Source organism: Pongo abelii, chromosome 10 (genome assembly GCF_028885655.2).
Source record: "Pongo abelii isolate AG06213 chromosome 10, NHGRI_mPonAbe1-v2.0_pri, whole genome shotgun sequence".
Taxonomy (NCBI): Eukaryota; Metazoa; Chordata; class Mammalia; order Primates; family Hominidae; genus Pongo; species Pongo abelii.
Genome location: NC_071995.2, coordinates 125352909 through 125373112, shown reverse-complemented (window position 1 = coordinate 125373112; position 20204 = coordinate 125352909). Strand labels below are relative to the sequence as shown.

Below are 20204 nucleotides of genomic sequence, written 5' to 3'. Positions count from 1 at the left end.
CCATATCTGATATCTCAGCAGCCACGTTTGATCATGAAGAGACAAGAGTGAATAGAAAGCCAGAATCCCAAAATACCCCAATTGGAAAGGAAAGTCTGGTTTCCTGAAGACGCCAGAGATCTGTGGACACAACTTGCATTGACCTGCCTTTGCATTTACTGTTAAGTACCCAGTAATCATAACTGTCATTAACCTGTTTGTTAGGTGTGCCATGTCTTGTAGTCAATGTATCCTAAGTGATATAATTCAAAAGCCAGAAGGGGTAAAGACATCCCAAGGTATGTAGGAAAGATTTTTCAGATGTGCCATCACTCCCCCTCCTCACTCCTGAAGAAAGGCCTCAGGAGCAAGCCAACCGTAGCATTCTATACAAATGTACAAGATTGCAATCAACATCTCCTTCATTCTTCCTTCCCTCTTTCTTCCTTTTCTGGCGTCTTTTCTGCTCCTCAAGCACACCAAGCATCCTCCTTCCTTAGGACCTTTTCACTTGCTATTCCCTCTGCAGAAAGTTGTTTTCCCCAGATGACCCACGCCTTTCTCACTCATGTTCTTCAGGAGTTCAAACATCACCTGAGGGACAGGCGCCTTCTGTGTGTAAACTAAATCAAGTGCAAGCACTTCCCCTCACTCTCTATTGTCCTTGCCTTGTTTGATATACATCGCCACACTCATCACAACCTGATAATCCATTAATTGTTTATAGCCTCTTCCATTATATTATCAACTCTAAGGAACTTTGTTGTTTATTTTTTGCTGTATCTCCAACATGTATAAGAATGCCTAGTACATAGACGGTGAACAAGAAAAATTTGTTGAATAAATTTCTTCAACAGACATGTATTAAACACCTACTAGATACCAGACACATAAAATAATTAATTAGATCTGATGAGCTATCAGTTTGATACAGTTAATTTGAAAAGTAAAGATATCTTAAGGGAAGCTTAAAAATCATATTCTAGATATAGAATAAAATGCATTATACCACTTTAAAATGCATTTGCCCTTTGAAATAAAAATATAAATAGCAAAGAATTAGTGTTGATTAATGATAGTTGGTGATTTATAAGAGCTCCCTATTACTGCAAATTCAGTGCTTCACCAGCTTCTGAATTCTCAGACAGATATAAATTAATTTCTATTGACAGAAATAGCAAAGTCTTTATTCCTGGGTCTGAAAAAGGAGTTTATTTTAGACTAAGATGTTTCTGCATATGATTCATTTCCTAAAGCCCTGAATATTAAGACAGTCTATGGTGTGCTCATAAAAACTCTGCTTTGGAATCTCACTTTGGCATTGTTTGATACCTGTTTTCAGGGCCTGTACCTTTCTGGGCTTTTGACCCCAAACCTGACTATAAGATGCTGAAGAGCTGACACTATACCTTTGCATTTCTTGCAGGCCCACAATGCATCCTCAAAGTGAACACATGCAGAAAGTCAGCACCAGGGACATGCTGAATCGGGAGGAGGCACTGCTCAGCGGATGAGACCTAGGCATTGAAATCAAACAACTCAAGGTGAGATTTCTTCTCTGCCTCTTACTATCTGTGTGACTTTAAGCAAGCCTTGTCTCTTTAAGCCTCAAGGTCTACATGGACAGAACACATGTAAAAAAATCAATATTATTCTCCTCAATTCACTCAAATTAATAGAAAAAATAAATAGATAAATATTGTCTAAAACAAATAATACCAGTCTCTAATTCCGATTTTCTCCAAATGGCTATTTCATCTTCAGTTACACCGTCTGACTTCCAGAGCATGGATTTTTGTTCCAGAAAAATTTCCCTTTAAAGCCTGCCTCATATCACTTCTAACAGCGCTTTCTTCTCTTTTGCGTTTTCTGAGTATTCTCTTAATCCAAGTTTCTCTATCAAGTTTTGTCGCCTAATTTCTATTCTTTAGAACATTCTGCATTCATCCAGTGGACATCCCTATAAGGACAATTTAGAGAACTGGCTATCCATGAATTTTTTTTTCCAGCAAGCCACAGATCTATACTGAGTAAGTATGATAGTGCCTCAAAAATACACAATTCTGTACACATTCACCTCAAGGCTTGACATTTGGGTATCTGTTAGAAATACATATGTTTTCTACTAATACTTTTTAAACTCTCCAAGTAGATAACAATACACCCAGAACACATACAGCAAAATGTTTGCAAGAGAATTCATGTGAAATGCCAGGAACACTTATGCATATCTTTTTTAGTTTGCAGGCTCCTCTCTGAAAAAAGAGTCTAAATGGCTCACGTGCCAAGGAGAAGAAATCTCTACAAGTTGCAGCATGAATTAATGTGACATGGACCTTCCTATAGAGACGTCAATTCTTAAAATTAGAAATCAATTTCTGACCCAGGAAAATGAGTTGGAAACAGGTAGTAACCAAATATCTCTATGGAGTATTCTTTCTAAGATGGGTGGGTGAGGTTTGTAAATTTTTCAGGCTAATTTAACCAGCTAATTTAATGCAAAACACAGCTTATTGTCTTAGGATTTTTTTTTCCATTGAGAATCTTTTAGCAGTTGGTGATTGCCTCTGAGATTTTAATATCTTTCTACTTTCATCTGCTTTATTTACAATATTTATATACTCCCTAATATTGCACTTTTAGGGGCAGATAAAGGGGCAGGTGAATGGCTGGTTTCATAAGCACAAAAATGACATCCATTCTATATCTACATTTACGTCTCTTCTATACATTCACATCTCTATATCTATCTATCTATCTATCATCTATCTATCTATCTATCTATCTATCAACCTATCTATCATCTATCATCTATCAATTTACCTGCCTATCCATCCTGTGTCTGTCTTCTACATCTACATGCATACCTTTTCTGTATTTATACCTTCATTCATATTTGTGTTTGTGTATTCTACAGCTATATCTACTTTATATATTCTACATCTGTATCTAAATCTATATTTCTCCATCTATGTAAGTTTTTTGGTTCTCCACTTCATAAATCCTGTTATGGCCTCAATGGTGGACAGAGCCAAAAAAGGATTTTGGAGCCAAAAACATCCTTTCAAATGTGGTTTGGTTGTAAATATAGAAATAGTGCAGTTTCGCCACTTCAAAACTACCTGTTGGACATTTTTTTCACCTCTGAGGATGGAGTTTGACTGGCAGTGAAATTGACGGCTAAAGAATTTAAAATGATTTTCATAATTCTTCTTGAGTAGAGATCTCACCTTAAATCCTGCTGAGCTGATCAGTGTATTTACATTATTGGGATATTAGAGATTAAAGTCACATCTATTGCAGCAGCTCCCTGGCATGAACTTCCTCAGAAGGGAAGTAGAAGCTGAGCTTAAAAAGAAATTCCATCACCTTGAAGTAAGGCCACATTTGAGATGTCTTTCAATGCTACTGATGCATCAAGCCACTTGTCTATTTTATCTCTAGCTAGAGAGAGACAGATAAGTATCTATATTCAGAAATCTATCTATATCAATCTGTCTGTCTATATATCCCTCCATCCCTCCATCCATCTGTCCATCCATTTGTGCATCCATCTACCTATCTAACTGCCTACCTATAGACATTTATCTATCTATCTATCTATCTATCTATCTATCTATCTATCTATCTATCTATCTCTATATCTATCTATGTATCTATCTGTCTATACATCTATCTATCTACTTACCTACCTATATATCTCTCTCTCTATCTACCTGCCTACCTATACACCTGTCTATGTATCTATGTATCTATCTAACTGCCTTCCTACCTATTCATCTCTCTGTCTTTCTATCTACCTATCTACCTACATATACATCTATCTGTCTGCCTGTCTTTCTGTCTGCCTGCCTGTCTGTCTGTCTGTCTACCTACCAACCTACCTGTCTATACATCTGTATATCTATCGACTATGTAGTTGAGAAACTGGGCAGGCAAAGTAGCTAATTTAAAGCATAAATTCAATCATGCTGTTCTTGTGCTTAGAAGCAAAATGACTTCCCATTTTGCTTAGAACGAAATCCAAACTCTCCACCACGATGTGCCAGGCCTGTGTGACAGCTCCTGCTTCTGCTGTCCGCTTCGTGCCCTTCTCCTTCACCCATCCTTACAGCCACAATAGGCTTCTCTCTGCACACCCAGTAACAGAGAACTTTTAGTTGGCATCAGACCTCTTTGACAAGGTGACAGTTTAGCCAAAGGAATCCTGCACGAAGAGAATCTGGCCCTGCAGCAACAGGGCAAAGGTTTTTCAGCCTTCGAGAGCAGCCAGTGGAAAGGTCCTGAGGGGTCAGGAGCCCAGCAGGCATTGCAATGCCCGTTGCAAACTCAGATCATTCTGCTTAGTGCTCTCCACTCATCGCTATCTGAAATTGCCTGGATCATTTGTTTGTTGCCCGTCCCACTCATGTAAGTTCCATGAAGGAGGAGACTCTGTTTGTCTTGTCTGTGTCATTGCCCAGGACCCTAAGCCTAAAAGCCTGCATATGACACACTAAGTGCTCAGTGAATGTCTGGGGAATAAGGGAGCTGCATGATTCTTTCTTTCTTTTTCTTTCTTTCTTTCTTTCTTTCTTTCTTCCTTTCTTTCTTCCTTTCTTTCTTTCTTTTCTTTCTTTCTTTCTTTCTTTTTCTTTCTTCCTTCCTTTCTTTCTTTCTTCCTTTCTTTCTTCCTTCCTTTCTTCCTTTCTTCCTTCCTTCCTTCTTTCTTCTTTCTTTCTCCTTCCTTCCTTCCTTCTTTCTTTCTTTCCTTCCCTACCTCCCTCCCTCTCTCCCTTCTTTCCTTCCCTCTTTCTCCCGAGACAGAGTCTCACTCTGTTGCTGAGGCTAGAGTACAGTGGCATGATCATGGCTCACTGTAACCTCCACCTCCTGGGCTCAAGCAATTCTTCCACCTCACCCTCCCAAGTGGCTGGGACCACAGGTGCATGCCACCTTGCCCAGCTAATTTTTGTAGTTTTTGTAGATACGGGGTCTCACCATGTTGCCCAGGATGGTCTCAAACTCCTGGGCTCAAGTGATCCACCTGCCTTGGCCTCCCAAAGTGCTGGGATTACAGGTGTGAGCCACCATGCCCAGTGGGACCTGCATCTTTCTATGCACAGACTTTCCAAATTCAACCAAAGTAAACTTGTGGCTGCTCTCCATCCCTGTGTTCCCAACCTATTGCTGCTGGTTTCTTTGCAGAGTCCCTTCTCTTGTTGCCTCTTGTCTCTACCCTGGAGAACCAGGTTCACGTCTTAGCTATTACACAGCCTCACCTCACTTCCAGAGGTAACTATAACCCTTTGAACACCTGGTTGGCATCTCTATTAGCTGCATTTGCTTATACAACTTACTTGTCTGGGTTAGAATTCTTGTTTTTTTCACTTTCTGCATAACTTTGGGCAAGGTGCTCACCTTTCTGTAGTACGGTTTTCTCACCTGTACAAATAGAGAGCATAATAGTACTTACCCCATAATGTTGTTAGGAGGATTACATGAGCTAATACACAGTCTACCCACAGAACTGCAGGCAGATGTCACGGTGGCCCACGAGCAGGTCCAAAAAGGACCCCTGAAGCTTAAAAGCATCACAGAGCTAAGCATAACCAAGCAGAATAAGAAAAAGAAAGACCAAGACACAGTGAAACTCAAGTGATGGAATGAGCAAAAAGATTAAGGAGCAGAAGCAGTGTGGCCAGGACAAGTGGACCCCAGCCCAGGTGGCCTTCAAGAATCTGCAGGAGAACAAATGGAGAGGATCCTGAAGAAAGCATCCAAAACCTACAGGCAGAGTGTGGACTTCAGCAGACACCTGCTGCACACACTCAAGGAGCATGATGAGGTTCCCGCAGCCAGCTGGACAATGTGGCCTCCACCCTGGGGATGGAGCAGTAGTGCAGGGAAGTGGGAGTCCACATTGGAGTTGTGTCTGTTTCCTTTGGTATTTTCTAGAAACATGGCTTTGCATGCACCCTCGAATCTCCTGCTGCGACAGTGCTTTTCAGAGCTGTCGCATTCTGGAACTTGATTAAAGTGAGACACCTTTTACTTAGTTTAGGTTTCTTGGTGGCACATAGAAAGTACACTTTTCGTGTAGATGGGAAGTTTTAAAAGCTTACCCAGAAGTAAAGGCCACTTTTGTGTCCATGCCCCGTAAAAATGTTTTTACCCTCCAGTTGCATCTCACCCTCTGAGGCCAGCGAGCTGTCTTCGCCTGGATGAGATGAACTCCAGAGGATGAGGGGCTAATGTCAGCGTGACCTGTAGGTGCAGACTCCTGTGAGACCCGGTGTGGGTGCCCTTCCAAGCATCCTCCAACTGTTCCCTGCAGGCCCCAGAAAAGCCACTTGCAGCTTTGTGGTCCTCCGACGGCCTCCTCGGCCACCTGGCCGGTGAGGCAGTGCAGCCCGATAGCAAAGCAGCCATCTAAGGCAGGGATGGACCGTGCGCCTCATGCCTTTCTGGGTTTGTCCCCCCAGATTCCCTTTCCAAAAACTCCTAATGGGCATTGCCCATTGATTGCCACTTTTCTTTGTAATGAAGCCCAGACATGGGCTGCCTTGGCCCTCAGCTCAGAACCCCAAGGAGCCTCTTGAGTTTACTCAGAGCTGACAGATCACATGGGGCTCTTTGGCATCCCTGTGCCCTAAGGACACCTCAGGGGTGACAGAACCAGGACAGAGCCCCAGCACAGACAGACACGGGTGCAATCAAATGGTAGAGCCCAGATACCAGTGCTGGAGGGCCAGAAGGGCCTGTGTGTGCCAGGTGAGGGTCCACCTGCATGTGCTATTGGGAAACAGCATCTCTTTGGGGAGAAATTGTCTCTGTTAATGTAGATATTTAAAGAATAACAAACGCAGAAGAGAAAACCCAAGTGTGGAGTTTGGAGTTGTCTGCAAACTGTAGAATAAAGCAAAAACGAGTTATTAAAAAGTGAGCTCATATAGACAAATAAGTTAGAAAATTTATGTATTATCATAGCTTGATAGATATTTGCTTTTAAAATTATAATTGTAATAATCATAGTGCTTTGAATCATCAGTCCTTTGTATAGTCTTCACTCTCATCAGACTAAAATACATTTTAGTACAAATGAAGGGGTGGCATTTCATTTATTTTAGAATATTTTCACAGATTTCATACATCTGGCAAAATGTAATTATATGTTAAATACATATCTCATTTCCACATTTAGCGTATAAGAGGAAAATTATTTGAGGTCAAAACTCCTCTTGAAATTCCTTTAAATCAATGGTAAATTATAGCGTATGCATGTATTTGTGTACGTAATCCTTTTAAGTAATAACTATGCCTCTCAAAGTGTTGAAAGTCACTGAGTTAGACCAAAAATTTAATGAAACAGAAAACAACACACAGACAGGTAAGAAGCTGTCCAGTCCTCATCATGAATCGGGCATATTGGAGAAGCCACACGTGTTCCTTCTTGCCTGCAGGGTTGACTCCATTAGGTTCCACTGTTAACCTCGGCAGACAATCCTAGATTATCTTGTGAAGATTAAGGAGATCATAGACAACACCTTGATAAAGACTGAGTTTTAATGCTGGTGCTTTAATTATCCTTTTACGCTACAAAACCATGTGAAGCAAGGTATTAACATTTAAGTTTTTTTTAAAAGCATCAAGAATTCCAAAATCAGGTACAAAATCAAAAGGCAGATTTTCAAACAGAATCTTTGAAAAGTGGTTCTTTAATGCTTAAAGGATCTCACCCTTTTCCACAGCAGAGAAGTGTCAAGAGAAGCGAGCAAGAAAAAATTTCTTTGGACAGAGCTTGGTGAAGAGACATCTTTGTGTTTAAAGGCAATCTTGAAACTCATGGGCACTGTGGTCTGGGATCTGAGTCCTGCTTAGGATGTGTGAGGCTCAGAAAGGGCTGGTTTCCTGTAGGACATCAGAGCTGGAAAGTGCTTCTAATCCTAGAAGGGACCTGGGCTGTCAGAAGGTACTGGAGGAAGGAGGCTTCATGTCCTGTGCACCAGAAATGTGTAAGTCCTGGGCTGACTATGACATTTGGCATTTATTGTCCAAAGAGAGATGTGTTTGAACATGAGCATGTTTGCTATTGATAATTATGCATAAAAAATAGACAAGGCTGGTAGATAAGCCAGGCAATCAGAACCCTGTGGTCACTCTAGCCATGCAGAGAACCGGCCTTGCAATAGGGCCTGGGCAGAGTCTGAGTGGGGTGGATGAACAAATACAAGCAGTTGTGGAGGTTCAGGAGGGGTCGGCAGAAGCACACTATGCATTGCTCAGGGGGATCGCCATCTGCGTGCCCTACAGGGTACCTTCCAGGAGCCCATGAAGGTCTACAGAGAATGAATCAGACTGAAACTTCCACCAGACCAGAGACCTCAAGCCAGCTGAAGACAGTATGTTACAATCTCTCCCGTCTCTTTGGTGTCCTTTCTTCCCTTTCCTCTCCCTTCCCCTCACCAACCCTGGAAAGATTAGAAACCCTGGAAAGAAGAGAGGGGAGAGAGAAGAGAAACTTTTCCCACCGTTTCCCATCAAAGTCTTCCAGTCTGAGCTGGGAAAAGAAATAATTTAATGTAGAATTGTATTTGAAATTTTCTGTAACATTTTGAGTTGATTATTCTAATTTAGACTGTTTGCAACTTTTAGGGGAACACAGGATTATTATTAACCCTAAGAGAGGTGGTGGAAAGTCCTGGGCTAGCTGAAATTTTCGTCCATTTACAGGAAGGATTAACTTATTGGAGAAAATTTAAGGGCTCAGGGCGACAAAATAATTGCATTTTAATGATATCCCACAAATTGTATATTCAGTGTACCTGTTGCTAGTGATTTTCTTGTGTTTCCATTCCTCCTATTAACAAATACTTACAAAATATTGTGTGAATCACTTTCTTTAAGAAATATAATTATGACTTCAGCTTACTTAACACATGTTGTTTAAAGTTCAAAGCATTTGTGTAAATGATTTCATTAATCTAATTCTTTTTTACAGTAAAAACATAATCCCTCTGGCTTAATACAAAGAAAATTCCCCTTAAAACATTTTGAAGATACTAAGAAGTCTGATGTATATTAATATCTCCCTCAGCTTCCTACAAGTCAGTTTCAAATACTTTTTACATTTTACTTTCAGGCTTCAGACTGTGACAAGAGGGTCAACTTGGTGAATAGAAAACTACCCTGCATTGAAAAGAATGCTTCTGGATCCACATCCTAGGTTCAGCTTTTATGAGCAGTGGGGCTCAGGGGAGGGGAGATTTACTAAATACATGATCCGGAGGAAGAATAAAAAGAATAGTAATAAAGAACAATGCCTTTAAGATTGTAAACACTGAAAGTTGTTGGCTGAGTTTTATCTTATCATGTAGGATTTTTTTTTTTTCATCTTAAGTGACAGAATTGCAGCAGGAACCAGCTCAGAGCAGAAGTTGTCTGGGGCTGTTTCTGGGAGGCTGGATGTTGGGTGTGGAGGTGGGGAAGGCAGGGCCCTGAGTCCCAAAGACTGGAACGAAGCCAGTGTCTTCCTCTCCCTTCCTGGTGATCTCAGCTTGTCTGGTCTTGGTTTGGACTCCTTTGTTACCACAACAAAGTCTTCTCCATAAGATTAAACAGCACTCATCTCTCTCTCCAGCCTTTGTCTCTGATGGCAAGGCTGAATTTACTCTAGTTTCAAACTTTAAAAACCTAGAGAGAGTCTCAGAAAGGCCTGGCCTGGTTTCCATGCCTATCCCGAATCTATCCTGGGGGAACAGACAGCTAAGATTGTCCAGGTTGGGCCAGGTTCCTCCATGGGGTCAGAGGAAGGATGTGGTGCACGCTGCTATAAAAACTAAAGTAGAGGTTCCTCTTCAAAGAGACTTTCCTCCCCATCTAACTAGGAATAAATAGTAACTTATCTTAGAAGCAAAATTTATTCAAAGACCTGTGCTAACATTCTTAAATATCTGCTAGCTGTAATAAAGAAATCAATGTACTTTATGTTCTTAGGTCCCACAATTTAGCCTAAATATTTCCCCTGGCATGCTTATACTGGACCAAGCAAGCATTAGGTCACAGCCTGTTCCTCTTCCTTATTTGGAGGTGTTTTTACCTTTCTCAGCATTCCACAAGTTACTTCCGCCTTCCTTTGTTCTCCTCTGCCTTTGCCTCTTTTAAAAAGTTCTAAGTTGCTAGCTAATCAGGACAAATACAGAATCAGAAGTCCTATTGCAGCCAATAGAAAATGGACATAGCAGTAGGGTGGACACGTCAGGTTATAAATGACCCTGTCTCCTTTGTTCAGCATACTATCATGGCAAAATTGCTGGCGAGTGTACTCTTTCTGCAGAAAGTGAAAAAATGGCCTTGCTAAGAAAATTAAATTTATGTTCAAGTGCTATTTCTTTGCAACATCAGGGAACAAGCATTTCTAACACTGCTAAGAAAAAGGAGAAAAAAGCCTTGGAGTAGGATCAAACAGAAAGTTGGAGACTATTAGATTTCAATGTAAGTCCACTCAACAAGCCTTTGAGTGTCTACTGGAGGCAGGCAGATGCTGCTGTTTGCTAAGGATCCAAAGATAAGAAAGGCATGAGCATACCCCTTGCAGATGGCACACATTCACTATGAGAAGCAGAGCTTTCACCCAACAATCACAGCACACTGTGAGGAGCTAGTGTAAACATGTTAGAAAGCAGCACTGTGGCAGTTCTCAGAAGGGGTTGGTGGTCCCTGCCCTGGGCAGGTAGGCACCAAGGACCTCCTAAGAGTCTTGATTGAGGCCCTGTAGGGTAACAGTGTCCCAAAGACAACAGTAGGAGTGGCTTCCAGACAAGGCATGGAACGGCATGGCCTCAGGCAGAACCTGAATTGTCCCAAATTTTGGGATTAAAAGGAGTAAGCAGGAAAATAGAAGAGTCACACCTACTCATGGATAAATGGGCAGGTGTTAGCATGGAGGGTATTGCCGCCATGCTAAAGAGCTGGCAACTTGTTTCCGAGCATGGTTAAAAAATAAGCTGGTGTTAGGACTATCATGAAGAATAATAACAGAGCCTCATAACTGTGGACTCTGGATAGGCATCGTGCTTTGTGTGTTTCACCCCTTGAACAGGTGCTCTTCTAGTTCTTTATTTTATTTATTTATTTTTGAGACAGAGTCTCACTCTGTCACCCAGACTGGAGTGCAATGGTGCAATCTCAGCTCACTGCACCTCCACCTCCCCAGTTCAAGCAATTCTCCTGCCTCAGCCTCCCGAGTAGCTGGGACTACAAGCACGAGCCACTACGCCCAGGTAATTTTTGTATTTTTAGTAGAGATGGGGTTTCACCATGTTAGCCAGAAGGGTCTCAATCTTTTGACCTTGTAATCCACCCACCTTGGCCTCCCAAAGTGCTGGGATTACAGGCGTGAGCCACCGTGCTGATCAAGAACTGGCTATTTCTTAAAGCATGCATGTGTATGTAATAACAGTTCATATTCATGGAGCACCTATTCCACGCTGAGTCTGCATCTGAATTGGGTGGTCTGCATCTGAATTGCTAATTAACTGCCAAAGACTTAAGCGTGGTTGCACAGAAAAGGATTAAAGTACTCTCACGCAGAAAAACAGTTACCGATTATGACAGAGCTTTGTGTCAGGCCTTGAAGAGAGCAGGAAAAGAAAAAAGAAGAAAAACAAATGGGAGAAAGCGTACACCAGGATGAAATAAGCCACCTTAATAATCAGAAGTTGACTTCCGGAATCCATTTTTAATGTGAATTATTGATATTTTGAGCAGATCCAATTTTGTAGCTATTTTGAGATTTTTATTTTTATTTTTTTCATTTCCACGATGGTAACCAAAGAGGGAAAATGTCTAAGTGCTGGCTTGACAGCATGGAGATTTTTTAAGGGTCCTCTTTGGTTTCTGACTTCTGAATTTTAAGTATCTATGGGAGCATTAATAATAAATCCATCTTTGCTGCTGACATTAATGGCAATGCCTGATCCTAAGGCACAGAGTTCACTTTGGCCTTAGAACCCCAAAGAAAAATTCCGTTTGTCTCTGGAATAAGAGGCACAATTACAGGGAGGAAAAAAATAAATGCCTGCCTGACTCCAGAAATTCTTTCCATGGAGAACTTTCGTGATTAAGTTTCTAAACAAGCTTCACTGCAGATGTTCTGGGTATCTCTGGATTCATTTCTTCCACGTGTTTTCTGGGATGTGCTAATTTGTGAGAAAATACTCTCCTCCCTACCTTCTCTTAGCTACATGGTGTATATAACCCATGCCTTTGGAGGAATCAATTTTATACTTTGTGAAGGCTTCAAGACAGGATATTGGTGAAAAATGAGGCAGCAGAGGGGGTGGAGGGGATGTATTAGTCTCTTCTCATGCTGCTAATAAAGACATACTCAAGACTGGGTAATTTATAAAGAAAAAGAGGATAATGGACTCACAGTTCCACATGGCTGGAAAGGCCTCAGAATCATGGCAGAAGGTGAAAGGCACGTCTTACATGGCAGCAAGCAGGAGAAAGCGTGTGCAGGGGAACTCCTCTTTATAAAACTATATGATCTCATGAGACTTATTCACTATCACAAAAGCAGGGGAGTTTCTGGGCCAGAGTGAACGCTTTCATCTACCTCAACCTTTTACTTTAATAATACACACAGGAGATGGGAGAAATTGAGTACTGTCACTCAACTTACTGTTTTCAGCTTCTTAAATTTTTTCCCAGGTTTCTCTCCTTAATTCCTTCAGTTCCAAAATAGATGAGGGCCAAAGACAATATTTACAGCTAAGCTGCTCAGGTGCCTCAGTGAAAAGAAAGAAAACTCTCTTACCTCTGCCCACAGGGCCAGCCTATTTGTGGGTATAAAGTCTGGGCTGTCTAAGAAATGTGAAAGGAAATATCTTGGGCCCTTTCAAGCTGGGAACTGCTTAAGGCAAACCTGCCTCCCATTCTGTTCAAAGTCACCCCTCTGCTCACAGAGATAGATGCATATCTGATTGCCTCCTTTGGAAAAACTTATCAGAAACCCAGAAGAATGCAACCATTTGTCTCTCACCTACCTGTGACCTGAAAGCTCTCAGTGTGAGAGGGGGAAGCTTGCTTTGAATTGTCTCTGTCTTTCTGGATGGATTTAATGTACTTCTTACATATATTGATTGACATCTCATGTCTCCCTAAAATGTGTAAAACTAAGCTGTACCCCGACCACCTTGGGCACATGTCATCAGGACTTCCTGAGGCTGTCACCAGCGTGTCTTCAACCTTGGCAAAATAAACTTTGTAAATTAACTGAGACCTGTCTCAGATTTTCTGGGTTCACAGAAATTTTATACAAAAGGAAAAAAGAAGTTCCCTTTAGTAAAAATCCTTGTTAAAATATCTCCCATTGCATCTTAAGGCTGTATATTTTCCTTCCTATGATGTTGGTGAAACTTTTTCATGGCCCACATCCATTTGAGAGACAGGACTAGCTGGATTTCCCAGGCCAACTAAGAATCCCTAAGCCTAGCTGGGAAGGTGACTGCATCCACCTTTAAACACGGGGCTTGCAACTTAGCTCACACCTGACCAATCAGATAGTAAAGAGAGTTCACTAAAATGCTAATTAGGCAAAAACAGGAGGTAAAGAAATAGCCAATCATCTATTGCCTGAGAGCACAGCGGGCGGGACAATGATCGGGATATAAACCCAGGCATTCCAGCTGGCAATGGCAACCCTTTTTGGGTCCCCTCCCATTTTATGGGAGCTCTGTTTTCACTCTATTAAATCTTGCAACTGCATTCTTCAGGTCTGTGTTTGTTACAGCTCAAGCTGAGCTTTTGCTCGCCATCCACCACTGCTGTTGGCTGCCGTGGCAGACCCACCACTGACTTCCATCCCTCCGGATCCAGCAGGGCGTCCCCTGTGCTCCTGATCCAGCAAGGCACCCGTTGCCACTCCCGATTGCGCTAAAGGCTTGCCATTATTCCTGCATGGCTAAGTGCCCGGGTTCATCCTAATCGAGCTAAACACTAGTTACTGGGTTCCATGGTTCTCTTCCATGACCCACGGCTTCTAATAGAGCTATAACACTCACTGCATGGCCCAAGATTCCATTCCTTGGAATCCGTGAGGCCAAGAACCCCAGGTCAGAGAACACGAGGCTTGCCACCATCTTGGAAGTGGCTGCCACCATCTTGGGGGCTCTGGGATCAAGGACCCCTTGCTCATCCTTGAATGAGAAAATGTCTGGTCCAGCATGATATTGTAACATAAACATGGTGGGTGCATTTTCTTTTCCTTGAATTCCTTCACCATTTACCTAAATTTTCATTCTAACATTCTCGAATGGAGCATAGTCAAAGTGAATGTCCAGTAACCAAGCAACCTGAGGGATGGAGAAGGATTGGGACTGCCAGTGGTCTGGGTAAGGAAGTTGCTCTGTTGCTTTGTCTTGTCTGTGTTTGGGGTTTCCCCTGCTATAGGGAGCAGCTGTCTGAATCTGGATTTTGCTCTGGTCTGGCGTCCATGCTGGACAGCTCACATGGCCAAGTTCAGCCCCTTTCATTATTTCTTTCTGACCCAGTAGAGAGATGGCTGGCCATTCTTGGCTGGCCCCTGCTGTAGGTCCTGGGAGCCCTGCCTGGGACTTTCCATCACTGGTCTTTTATAAGCTGATCATCTTTGAATGAAAAGGGCTCCCCAGTGATGTGAGACACACCTGCCCAGTGGGCTGCCCTCTCCATGTGCCCACTCTCATTCACAAACACAGCAGTGGGTTCAGCCAAGATCTCTGTGCCAGCTGATGCTCTTTAGGGTGCAGGTTTCTGAAAGTCCTGCTCAAACTGGTTTCAACAAAACAGAAGAATTCACTGATAAATAGAACTACAAAGCCCAAGAGTAGAACTGACTGACTAGACTCAGGGGCCGGAATACTGTATCCAGTCTCTTTCTCCTTCTCTGTGACTTTGGTAAATATTAGATTTTATTTTCAGATTCCACTCACCATCTCAGGCGTCTATGATCCATATGTTACTGATACCTGAGGAAAAAATGTAATATCTTTATCTGATAATTACTTAGGAGTCCCAGAACTCACACTAATAATCAACTCCACCTATCGAAAATTCATAATAATCAGCTCAACCTATTCAAAATCCCAACACTTAACGGTGGTCACCATGGTCAGATGGATGGAGTGAAGAGGATTGGAGAAGCCCCAGTCATGTGCCTCCTGGTTCCTAATGACAGCAGCAGGGAAGAGGGTGGGTTTTTGATGCTCTAATTGGTCGGAAGGAAAGCCTCATTCAAATCCCCATGTAATAAAAATAACTAAATCAAAATAAAATTTGGTACTGTGAGCCCAACAAATGAGTTGAGACATGAACATCAACAACAATTGTCTGCCCCGATAGCCACTAATTACCTTTGGGTGAGGCACCACAGTTTTGCTGGAAGAGGTTCTGCCGCTTGTGGATATGGATGGTTCTCTATTCTTGTTATCAGCCCATGAAAGTGATACCGCTCTGATTAGTGGAGGAACACCAGGTTCTGCGTCTCAAGTCAAATTAGAAGAAAATGACAGGGACACACGTGGAGTAGTTTTAAGGAGCAGAGAGTTTAATAGGCAAGAAGGAAGAGAGAAGACAAAAGGAAGAAGCTCCCCCATACAGAGACAGAGAGGGGGTTCTCCAAAGCCAAAAGAGGAAACCCGAAGTGGGGTGGATACTGGCCAGGTATATGTAGAGGCTGGAGGAGGCAGTGTCTGATTTTCATAGGGCTTAGGGGATAGGTTTCACTAGGCATGTCATTTAGGTAGCCCTGGAAGAAACTGACCCTCCTACCCTAGCCTTTTAATATGCAAATACAGGTCGCCATGATGTTCTACACAGGTGGGGTTATGTGGGGGTGGCCATGTTGCCAGGAACATGTGGGGCAAGGGCAAGAAGGCAGTGGAAATCCCCATGTGTGGGTGGACCTAGTTTCTAATGGCTCACATTTGCTTATCAAAGGTTGCCCACCTGGCTCTAACAGCTGGGGCTTTCCAGCTAGACAGGAAATGTCTTTAAAAATGAAAATTTCTGCAAACAGGGACAATTTGACTTCCTCTTTTCCTAATTGAATACCCTTTATTTCCTTCTCCTGCCTAATTGCCCTGGCCAGAACTTCCAACACTATGTTGAATAGAAGTGGTGAGAGAGGGCATCCCTGTCTTGTGCCAGTTTTCAAAGGGAATGCTTCCGGTTTTTGCCCATTCAGTATGATATTGGCTGTGGGTTTGTCATAAAAACCAAACACCACATATTCTCACTCATAGGTGGGAATTGAACAATGAGAACACATGGACACAGGAAGGGGAACATCACACTTCGGGGACTGTTGTGGGGTGGGGGGAGGGGGAGGGGGGAGGGATAGCATTGGGAGATATACCTAATGCTAGATGACGAGTTAGTGGGTGCAGTGCACCAGCATGGCACATGTATACATACGTAACTTACCTGCACATTGCGCACATGTACCATAAAACGTAAAGTATAATAATAATAATAATAATAATAAATTTAAAAAAAAAAAGAAATTAGGCCTGCTGGCCAGGCCTGGTGGCTCATGCCTGTAATCCCAGCATTTTGGGAGGCCGAGGTGCGCAGATCACCCGAGGTCAGGAGTTCAAGACCAGCCTAGCCAACATGGAGAAACCGTCTCTACTAAAAATACAAAATTAGCCGGGTGTGGTGGCGCATGCCTGTAATCCCAGCTACTCAGGAGGCTGAGGCAAGAGAATCACTTGAACCTGGGAGGCGGAGGTTGCAGTGAGCCGAGATTGTGCCATTGCACTCTAGCTTGAGCAACTAGAACGAAACTGTGTCTCAAAAAAATAAAAAAATAAAAAACAAGAAAAGAAAAGAAAAAAAAAATGAAAATTTCCCAAGTACCCCATTTTATCTCTATCCACCTAAAATAATTTCTTAATAACTCCTACCACAAAAGCATCCTCCTTCTTTAAATATTTCCTTGTTTATTTTACTAGGGAAAAAGAGCTGGTGTTGTCACCATTGTTCAATTTAAAGACCTAATTGGAATTACTCAATTTTACACAATTTCTCAGAATGGGTATCAAATTCCCTGGCTCCATAATCCACATAAAAAGAGAGATTAGGGTGTTCGGCACCTTTTGTAATATGCAAAACTAAAATTCTGGGTGCTATTAATAAGATAGTCCTTTCTTTTTCAGACTGTCAGAAACTTTACAGCCAAACAAAGATTCTGGTTTATTTTTCTCAAGGGAAGTGGAGCTGATGTTGGAATTGCGAGGAGATCTAGACATCATCGGAAACAATTCATGTCATGATGTCAGAAATCTCCTTTCTTCTTTAGTTCTGACAATGCGATATAAAAGAGTATATATTTTATTTAAATTTCTATCTTTATTCAGATACAATTGATAAATAAAATTGTAGACATTTAAGGTGTACAACATGATGTTTGGAAATACATATACATTGTGGAATAATTACCAGAATCGAGCTACTTAACATATCTCATCTCACATAATGTGAGTGTGTGTGTGTTTAGTGAGAGCATTTAATATTTCAATCCTTAGCAAATTTCTAGTATATAATACAGCATTATTACCTATAGTCACAATGCAGTACATAGATCTCCAGAACTTATTTATCCTGCATAAGTGAGATTTTGTACCCTTTGACCAATATCTCCCTATTTTCCTTTCCCTGTGGCCCCTGGCAACCATCCTTATACTCTCTGCTTCTATGAAGGTAATTAGTTTTAATTCACCTCCTGGGGTAGCAGTTTCAGTAATCAAACACTCACATTCCTGCATTGATTAGCGAATGCCTAATTAGAAAGTCCACAGTCCAGAAGTTCTCGCTAAAGCCTGTCAGCTGTCATTTTCTATGTCTGCTCAACACTGGAGGTCTCACTAGCTAGTGTAATTCATCTAGAAATGCTTTTTCCTTGGAAAGTTTAGTGGTGTGTTCTCTAGCAACATGGATGTAGAAAATGGGCTTTCATTGACGAGAAAGGCAGATGGAATAAACTGAATCAGTCACTCCCCATACCTGCAAAAGAGGGTCTCACCATCTCATAAGCCCCATACTCTATACTTGTAGGGAGAACACATGAAGTCAAACCCCTAAACCCACCCTCCATCCAGTCACTGAGATGGCAAATTCTGGTTGCCAGATGCCAACTGTGACAGATTTCTTCTTTTAGAATGTTGTCATAGCTGTCTCATGGGCATCTTTTAGGGCAGGTGTTATGGACTGAATTGTGTTCCCCAGGACTCATGTGTTGAAGTCTTTGTTTTTTGTTGTTGCTGTTGTTGTTGTTATTGTTGTTGTTGTTTGAGATGGAGTTTTGCTCTGTTGCCCAGGCTGGAGTGCAGTGAGGTGGTCTCCACTCATTGCAACCTCTGCCTCCCAGGTTCAAGTGAGTCTCTGGCCTTAGCCTCCCAAGTAGCTGGGATTGCGGGCATGTGTCACCACACCCAACTAATTTTTGTATTTTTAGTAGAAGCGGGGTTTCACCATGCTGGCCAGGCTGGTCTCGAACTCCTGAACTCAGGTGATCCACCCGCCTTGGCCTCCCAAAATGCTGGGATTAGAGGCATGAGCCACCACACCAGGCCTCATGTGTTGAAGTCTGAACCTCCAATGTGACTGTACTTGGATATAGGGCCTTTAAAGAACTAATGAAGATTAACTGAGGTCCTAAAAATGGAGCCTAATCCAGTTTAATTTGTGTTCCTAGGAGAAGAAGAAGAGACATGAGAGATGCGCACAATGAAAAAAGACCAAGCAGGGACATGGTGCGAAGGTGGCATCTGCACGCCAAGCAGAGGGACCTCAGAAGAAACTGAGCCAGCCAGCACCACACCTTCATCTTTGACCTCCAGCCTCCAGAACTGTGAGAAATACCTTTCTGTTGTTTAATCCATCCAGGCTGTGTCATGTTGTTCTTGCAGCCTGAGAGACCATTACAGAATGTGTGGTTGGATCACTTACAAGGATAGAAGATCTGGGTATCGTACAGTTTACAGAATGTATGGACCGCTGTGTTCCTATTGATAATATGTATTAATTATCGAATACTCATGTGTATGGCAGAATTTGTCCTGAGGCTTTATTTCCTCTTAATCTGATTGTGAAGTCAGAGAAAAGGCTAATCCCTTGCCCAGCTCAAACTCTGACAGCTATGTAATATTATTTCAAAAATGGTTGTTCATGACTCAAAGGGCTGAGGCTACTTCATGGCATTTGCTCTTTGACTCACCTGGACAATCTCTAGAAATGCACCTGAACTCGCCTGATGAAGTGCCCAATATTTCCCATTGCTCTGGGGAGCTGGGGTTTTTTTAGCATGGAAATGAGATGATAATGAAGCCTGAGGTCTTCTTGAACTCATTTGGTTGGCTATCTTGGCTCTAAACAGTTTCAGCCAGTCTGGTTACAAAGGGAACTTTTTATTGCAGGCATCCTTAAAGAGTAGCAGAGTTAGGATAGGGTAGAAATTCAGCTATGTCACATAGGCATTATACTAGGTAACACTAACACCAGGGAAGAAATAGTACCCTTCTCACGAGTGGGGCACTGTCACCAAGGAGATGGTGGGGTGGAGCTCTGCCTACCAACCAAACCCTACATCAAGACTTTATTCTCTTCTTATGCTCTAGAATTTCACAGTAGTATTGGAGATAGGACATTTCCTTAAAGAAAGATGGAAAGCTAAAACAGGTTGCTATTGATCCACTGGATACAAACAGCTTGCATGCCTGCAAATTATTCTCGTTGACTTGTGCCCAGTCCTGTTCATACAAGGACTTCAAAGACTCACCGGTTCATTCCGGAAACACAGACATTTAAAAACCTCCCATGTTGGCCAGGCACAGCGGCTCTGTAATCCCAGCACTTTGGGAGGCCAAGGCAGGTGGATCACTTGAGGTCAGGGGTTTGAGACCAGCCTAGCCAACATGGTGAAACCCCATTTTTATAAAAAATAAAAATTAACCAGGCGTGATGGCGGATGCCTGTAATCTCAGCTACTTGGGAGGCTGAGGCATGAGAATCGCCGAAACCTAGGAGGTAGAGGTTGCAGTAAGCCGAGATCATGCCATTGCACTCCAGCCTGGGTGACAGAGCGAGACTCTGTCTTAAAACAGAAACAAAAACGACAACGAGAAAACCTCCCATGTCCTTAGGCTCTGGCTCTGTCCGGGACATCTGCTGTCCATAGGGCAACCTGAGGGCTATTTCCCAGC

General features: G+C 42.4%; 1 protein-coding gene across 1 annotated transcript; it reads right to left on the bottom strand.

Annotated features, from left to right (window-relative positions):
• Nucleotides 1-20: 20 nt before the first annotated feature.
• LOC100936881 (uncharacterized) lies at nucleotides 21-19788 on the bottom strand. Its single transcript, XM_054528520.1, has 6 exons — nucleotides 19781-19788; nucleotides 19216-19290; nucleotides 15354-15453; nucleotides 6152-6349; nucleotides 1389-1496; nucleotides 21-573 (listed from the first exon to the last, which is right to left on the bottom strand). Exons 1-6 carry the CDS (start codon nucleotides 19786-19788, stop codon nucleotides 487-489), a joined length of 576 nt encoding a protein of 191 aa, XP_054384495.1. The 3' UTR covers nucleotides 21-486.
• Nucleotides 19789-20204: the final 416 nt, after the last annotated feature.

Bases quoted from the DNA above. Each gene is read 5' to 3' on its own strand.
- LOC100936881 (XM_054528520.1), bottom strand. The intron at 1,497-6,151 runs GTGAGATGCAAC...TTCAATGCCTAG, and splicing joins CAGCTCGCTGGCCTCAGAGG to GTCTCATCCGCTGAGCAGTG. The intron at 574-1,388 runs GTATAGTGTCAG...CCTGTCCCTCAG, and splicing joins GGCCTGCAAGAAATGCAAAG to GTGATGTTTGAACTCCTGAA.